The sequence below is a fragment of the Onychostoma macrolepis genome, chromosome 07, assembly GCF_012432095.1.
Source record: "Onychostoma macrolepis isolate SWU-2019 chromosome 07, ASM1243209v1, whole genome shotgun sequence".
Lineage (NCBI taxonomy): Eukaryota > Metazoa > Chordata > Actinopteri > Cypriniformes > Cyprinidae > Onychostoma > Onychostoma macrolepis.
In genome coordinates, this window is record NC_081161.1 from 19,408,283 (window position 1) to 19,416,133 (window position 7,851).

Genomic DNA, 7,851 nt, shown 5'->3' on the forward strand with positions numbered 1-7,851 from the left:
AAGAGTGCCAGCTCAAGCTGCCATTCTAGACAACAGAACACCTTCATTTTCTGTGAACCGAGCTGCTTCTCTGATACAGACTTTGTGGTGCCAGTTACCATGATGAGAGTATTAGCAGGCCTTAAATTCATCAAGGCAGTGGTTCTCAAAATGAAAAGTGTAAAGATGAATGCCCACATTCTCAAATCATATTCACTTTTGCACATTTAAATTGCCATGTACCCAGTTTCATATTCCCTTTCTCCTTCTAATTGTGTTGACTGGACAGTTTTGAAGGCAGAGGAAAGAACTTTCAGTAAATAACAACTTTTCCTCACAACATATGACTTCAGAGGATCTGTAATATAGGGCACAGATAGTTTATTATATTTTTAGACTTTTGGAGCTTGACAGTTACAATCCTCCCATCTATCGTTCTTGTGTTGCACAGATATAAAATACAAAAAAATAAGCAAATGATGGCAGTTTACATTTTTGGGAGAATTTTCCCTTTAATGTTGCTAAATATGATAAATTACATGTGTTTCTTTTTCCTACATTTTCTACATTAGATGGGGGCAAAGTCGTTCTAGTTTCAAGAGGGGAGTAACCAAAAATGTAAAGCGACCACATCAAATGGAACACAAAAAGTGATGAACTACTGCCCTCTGCTGGACAAGGCCGATGGCAGCAGACACTGGAGAACAAGCTAAACAATGAGCTGTTTGTAAATGTGAACATTATCAACAGGTACGTGCAGAAGGGGGGGCTTTGGGGCTCAAGCCCCTGCCCTTTTTCAAAATTATTCAAAAGTGCCCCTCTCAGACAAATAGCAATGATATTCTAGTCAACAAAAGTAGGAAAATTCCTGTTTATTTTATCTGTCAATCTGAGGCGTTGCTATGGGTTGCGTGACTGATTCCAGTCTGTTCAGAAACCGAGGCTCTCGAGCTATAATGGTTCTTTCAGTGAGTGGGTCGACGGAAGGAAAAAAACAAAAAACAAACAAACAAACAAACAAACACTATTTTAAACTTTATTATAAAAGTCGCAATAATGGTAATCAGTATTCAGTTCACTTAACCTACATTTATGATGCACCGTCTCCTATTTCATGAAACTATCGTAGTTAATGAAGCCCAAGTGCCACCTATAGGCCTATTATGTGAAGTGTAGGCTGGTGAAATGGTGACTTTATCATGTTACCATTTTTGATAATTATGCAGCATTATGAAAGTTTCTTATGCTCATCAAGCCTGCATTTATTTGATCAAAAAAAGTCAAACAGAAAAAACTAATATTGTGAAATATTATTACAATTTAAATTATGTTTATCTATTTTAATATACAGTAGCCTACTTTAAAATAGCATTTATTTATTTATTAAAGCTGAATTTTCAGCATCATTACTCCAGTCTTCAGTGCATGGTCCTTCAGAAATGAATGAATGAATGAGGCATTTATATAGCGCTTTATTGTGTATTGCAATACACCCAAAGCGCTTTACAATCATGTGGGGGGGGGGTCTTCCCTAATATGCTGATTTATTATCAATATTGGAAACAGCTGTGCTGCTTTTTTTATTTATTTATTTTTTTGGAACCCGTGATACTTTTTTGGGGTTCATTGATAAGTAAAAATATAAAAAGAACAACATTTATTCAAAATAGAGATGTTTTCTAACAATATCAATCTTTACTATCACTGTTTCTGTCAATTTAGCAAATTTTTGCTGAATGAAAACTAATTTCTTTCAAAAAAATAAATAAATAAATAAAATACTGACCTCAAGCTTTTCAACATATATTGTTACAAAAGTTATATTTTAAATAAATGCTGTGCTTTTTTTTTTTAAAATTATTTTTATTTTTACTTTTTATTAATCAAAGAATCCTGAAAAACGTATCACAGGTTTCCAACATTGATAATAAATCAGAATTGCATAAAATGTATTTTAAAGTTTATTAAATATTTGATCAAATAAATGCCGACTTGATGACCATGAGTGACTTCTTGCAAAAATATAAAATAGTAATGTATCCAAACTTTTGACCTATAATTTTTTTTTTTTACGTTGCCCCTATTTTACATTTGAGCCCCTGCCCCTGAGGAACTCTCTGCACATCCCTGATTATCAATGCCAACTTCAAAAACAATAGCTGCTTTTGGGTCCAAGGTCCAGAGCCCAATGCCTGTTTACAGTTCAAGAAACAAGGACATCAATTATCCAAGGTCACCAGGTATAACAGATTTTATCAGGCAGCAAAATGATTTATATTCATTTAACAATATTTAACACACTGTAAGTCTAAAGCATTGAGACTCACCACCCAGAATAGTGTTTTATTAGCCAGAGTTTGATACTCATCAATGGTGGACAGCACACTGAGGATCAGGCAAGAAAGCACAATGAGGAATCTGCAGAGAGAAAGGAAGATATGTCATTTTAACATTACTATTACATATAATGTTTGCAAAATGATAAATGGAATGTTCCCATAACCAGGAAAAAACATTTTTACAATTTTTGAAAAATAACTGGACATTTAGAATGTTCAGAGAAATTATCAAAACATTCTTAGAACATATTTTTTTTAGCTGGAATCAGCCTGAACATATCCGTTTAGGAAATGTATCTTTTCTCATATTCACTGACTAAATTACTCTATTCTAAGAATTTTTATTTATTTATTTATTTTTTTTTGAGAGAGAAAAACAAAACAATATTGCATGTGCTGTAAAGGATGCAGAAGCCTATGTAACAGTACTGTAGGTTCAACACATCATGGCAAGGTCATTGTGTGCTCTCAGTCTAAACCAAACAAAGGCTTTGTTATAACTCCTGAGACAAAAGAAAAAGTTCTTCTTTTGGTGAGAAAAGAGAGTTTGCTCACAGACAGCTATGTAATTAATCTGACAGAACAAATCCTACAAACAACATGATTTCTCATGTGCTTTAAACTTATTTGTTTTACCAAATGAATGAGTCTAACAGCATATTAAGGAGAGCACAAAACAGCTTTTTGGTATATAGAGATGTTATTGATTAATTAGGAACAAATTTAATCTCGTAATTAAAAATGTATGTTAATTTAATCTGAACTGCACATCGCTAATATGCAGCAACAGCACAACATCCAGTACATGCTTTGTTAATTTGTAAATGCTATTTCTCAGTGTTTGTTTTTTGGAGTGATGCTTAACCCATTACAACAGCTCTATCAACTCAATAATTCATCAGTCTGACTACATTAACAATAAAAATGAAACACCAAGAGGTATGAAACCCAGCTGCCACAGACAAACAGTGCCCAGCTGTTGCCTGTCAACACAAATTCAGAGGGAGGGGCTAGAAATGTAAGTAAACGTACAAACATAACCTTAGGGTAGGATGGCTGCCTGACAAATATCTATCTTATTATGTAATCATTATTGCTGAATGACCTTGAACCTGCCGCAAGCAGTCTGTGAGAGAAGTTACATGTCAATAAACATGCCGCAGGCTACCGTGCAATGCAACGAATAATTGATCTACCAATCCACGGCGGTTAGTCAGGGATGATAAACACAGCAAACGATTGTCTTGCTTATAGCAATTAGAGGTAAAATCAACAGAAAATAATCAGAGCAATGAGAAATAGTATTTTGATGAGTGGAGCTAAACAGAATCAAATATGCAGCAGGCTATTTTAACTATTCATACCGGCAGAAACCACGGAAATGTGTAGCATTTAACCGAGTGAAAAGGAAAGTCTGGGGAAACAATGCAACAGACAGAATCAATTGATGTGTGTGCAAACTGCGCTAAAGACTGCCACTCTCAAATCAGGCTGTTCCACCACAGTCGCTGCTGAATCAAATTAACCAAAACTGGGTGCATCCATTGTAATTAATAACAAAGAAAGCCAATAAAATACATGCACTGCAAACTAGTATTTATCAAATCGGTCAAATTCAGAATGCCTTTTAAATTCCAATTCAATTACAGTTGAATTTGAATCGAGGTAGAAATTTCAAATTTCAAACCAGAAAAGTCAAATTTGCCAATACAAACTTAGAATTTTGGTTTAATAAAGCCTTGTTTGAAAGTTCTGAAATAGTTTTAAAAACCTTGAAGTTCGACAGTTTGAAATATCTAGATTCACAGACAGATAGATAGATAGATAGATAGATAGATAGATAGATAGATAGATAGATAGATAGATAGATAGATAGATAGATAGATAGATACACACACTGACAGACAGACAATAGTTACGCATACAGACAGACAGATAAATACAGTTACACAGACAGACAGACAGACAGACAGAGAGATAGATAGATAGATCTATCTATCTATCAGATCCTGACCAAGTACAGGCTCAGTGAACACAGACTAACCATCGAGACCGGCAGACACAAAAAGAGCTGGTTATCCAGAGAGCAAAGAGTATGTGCTCACTATGAGACAGGAGAGATCGAGACAGAGATGTACTTCCTACTTCACTGTTACCAATTTAAATCAATCAGAGACATATACATCAACAAATTCACAAACATTATAAAGAACTTTACAGCCATGACTGAAGAGGAACAAATAAAGATAATACTTGGAGAGGGACAGACAGCAGCATTGGCTGTGAGATACGTGTGGATGTGCCACAGCCTGAGAGACAGCAGGTGAATGTGTGTAATGCGTGTATTATGTCTTACCTCAGTGTGTTTCCCTACTGTCTACCACAGTGACCCTCAGCCTTGTGTGTTTATGTGCTAAACACTGTGGTATGAAATGTTCACACATTTTCTTATTTGTTACACTGTTTATTTAAGTTTAAATTGTTATAATATTTTTCTTCTATTATTTAGATCTTTTCATTGTTACTGTATTTCTCCACATATATTTCAATCTTTGGCAATATTGTATTTTTTACAGTCATGCCAATAAAGCAATTTTGAATTGAATTGATAGATAGATAGATAGATAGATAGATAGATAGATAGATAGATAGATAGATAGATGAAAATGACTCTTGAAATATCACTCACTTGAACATGACATGGAATCTGAAATGTTTTGTAACTGAATTCTATATTTAATCAGTAGTTTCTGCCTTTCTTCTACATTTCTCTGTTGTGCTTAAAGACTACATGACATCGAGGGACATTTCACTCACATATACTGCTGGGCAGATAACAATAACAATATACGGCACACAATTACTAGTTTTTCCAACAGCATGTGCACATATACACAAACAAGGGTCACGCTTTGATAAGTGCCTTTCGTTCCCCCATGGCTTTGCAGGCTTTGAAGCAGTGATAAGCTCGTGCACATTCTTGGCTAACATAGCCTGCCTCCTACACTCACACAACAGAAGAACGCTTCCGTATTCAGGCGAGGCTCTTCAATTTCCTGCTACAGCTAACAGTGTGGTCAAGTGGTCGACTACTGCTCAAGGCCCTGGGCTAGTTATGCAACAGGTGGGGATGAATTATGCACTGAGGAGCCCAGAGAGCCCAGTTGTGCCCTTAAGCGATGCAATTAACCTCAATTTGCCCTATAGGGACCATCACAATATTAGTACACCATAAATCACTTTGAATAAAATGCATGTGCTACATGACAAGCCACCAGTTAATTACAGACTAACCTCCAACCCTCGGCCACATGCTCATCATTCTTACAAACGCATTAAACCAAGTATCAGTCAAACGATCCACGATTAGTGAAGCTGTTAACACAGTTTCTACAGGACGATGCCGCATCTGACACCCTCACAGTCAGATTCCCATGTTCTCCTGGCATATCTGCCCAACACCACTGAGTCACAGGGTTACCAAACCCACAGGGCCCCTGCTGAACAGAGTCACCTCTGCAGCCAAGTATAGCCGCCCGCTATCACCTCCTCTCCTGCTAGAGATACCATGAAAGGTCCAATGAGTCCAGTCATTTTGAGAATTACAAAACAACATTCTGCTGCAAAGCATCCTTTTAGGTTATTTGATAGACTGTAAAGATGATCTTAGATCAAGTACATTGTCAGCGATTGCAATCATTTTTGTTTACTTGCTATTCCAAAATTCTTGCAATTTATAGAATATCAAAAATGCATCTCAAAGCTGCTTCTATACACTCAGAAATAAAGGTACAAAAGCTGTCACTGGGGCAGTACCTTTTCAAAAGGTACATGTTTGTACCTAAAGGGTCCATTTTGGTACCTCAAGGGTACATATTAGTACTTAAAGTGTACATATTTGAACCTAATAGGTACAAAAGTGTACCTTTTGAAAAGGTACCACCCCAGTGACAGCTTTTGTACCTTTATTTCTGAGAGTGTATTGCAATATAATCTGATATATGTATAGATATATATTACTTCATGCTTTTACTTTTTTAGTAAGTGTAGTGAAGATAGAAACGCAAGGCTTAGCAAGAGGATTGGGATAAGGACATAACAGCTTTTTTATGCTTTTTCTGTGCACAGGCCACTGCACCACAATTCTTACTACATTTTCTGACTTTTTAAAATCAAACAAACAAGCATTGTAGCTTATTTAGATTGCTGCATGTTTTGAGTTGAAAGACAATGGTTTATTTCCACTTTTCCAGTGTATCACTTAATACAACAGTTGTTTAATATTTAAAAAAAAAAAAAAAAAAACTTCAGTGAGTTCTATGTAGAACTCAATAATAAATGACATAAATTGCAAAAAATTCATTATTCATTGTTTTGGAAGATAACTTAACTTCTGTATGCTGAAAGGCTGCACTAAAGGGAAAATTATTTTATGCAGAATGAAAAGTGACCTTGAACAATCATCTAGCATAACACTGTACTCTCATCAAACATTAATAAAAGCAGTGCCTTTTTAAAAAAAATATATATATATATATATATATAGGCCTATATTTCTGAACAGGAAAACTTGTTGATGCTGTAGACTATTTCTCATTCTCTAAAGCAATCACAGTTAAATACTCACACTGTAAAATGATACACAAAGCATTTCCAACCCGATGGTCTCTCCAAGAAATTATATACACGTCCTTGAAAATAGGATCTAGAGAAAGTGGGACGTGTGGCGCTGTACACGGACATGCGGGGATGGAGGTGAGATGCCTGGCGTTGAGTGATCACTGCCGGCTCCGCGGACGCCGAGGGACTCCTACCGAACCACGCACTGTCATTTCGCATGTGCAGAGCTTCGCTCATCTCCAGTTCTGTAGGTCCAATAGTCCACGAAGGCTCTGTCGTTGCACTGTGAGGTGGAGAGGTCATGCTGCTACTGAGAAGACACTTTCACGGATGATCTCTCACCCAGTTCAAAAGTACAACAACTTTTGAAGCGACGGCAACTTGATTTATGTTGGGTTTATCCTTTGCTTCGTTTACGCTCAAAAACGTAAAAAGCACTTTTTGCATTGCTTCATTGGTGTTTCAGGATGAACAGCAGCATCTGAAAGTGAAGTGCAGCTTGCAGGACAGGAGGCAGCATAACGGCATCAGCAGCAGCACTTGACTGTGTCTGCATGAAACTACATGCATAAATACTCAACAGTGAGTGACGTCCCAGGAAGCACATAGCCATATGCCATCGCCAGCAAAGGTAAATCATGGATTTTTGTTTCAAATAAGTCAATATCAATATATATATATATTACATTTATATCAATTGAATTCTATTAAATAAATGTTTAATATTAATAAATATATAATAAATAATTTTTAGTATTAAATAGTAACATTTTCAAACATAATATTTCAAAGTATATATTTTATCTTTATTAAAATTACAAAAATAAATGAACAGCTTTTGAGAAATGTAATTAAAACGATTAAGTCATAGCAGATTTCATAGCAATATATCAACTTATATATTATAATTTAT

General features: G+C 35.7%; 1 protein-coding gene across 7 annotated transcripts in view; it reads right to left on the minus strand.

Annotated features, from left to right (window-relative positions):
* The window catches only part of kcnq1.1 (potassium voltage-gated channel, KQT-like subfamily, member 1.1), a 36,089-nt gene extending 28,561 nt beyond the window's left edge, over positions 1-7,528 (minus strand). For 3 of the 7 annotated variants that reach the window (XR_009272014.1, XM_058781875.1, XM_058781877.1), the window contains exons 1-2: positions 6,946-7,528; positions 2,307-2,397 (exon numbers count right to left, since the gene is read on the minus strand). Coding sequence is in view for 6 of the 7 variants with exons in the window: in XM_058781875.1 (XP_058637858.1) it covers positions 2,307-2,397; positions 6,946-7,241 (387 nt within the window). In the remaining variant the exon portion in view is untranslated. The remainder of the gene's footprint in view (positions 1-2,306; positions 2,398-6,945) is intronic. The other 4 variants (XM_058781872.1, XM_058781871.1, XM_058781873.1 and 1 more) reach the window with 3 other exon arrangements.
* Positions 7,529-7,851: the final 323 nt, after the last annotated feature.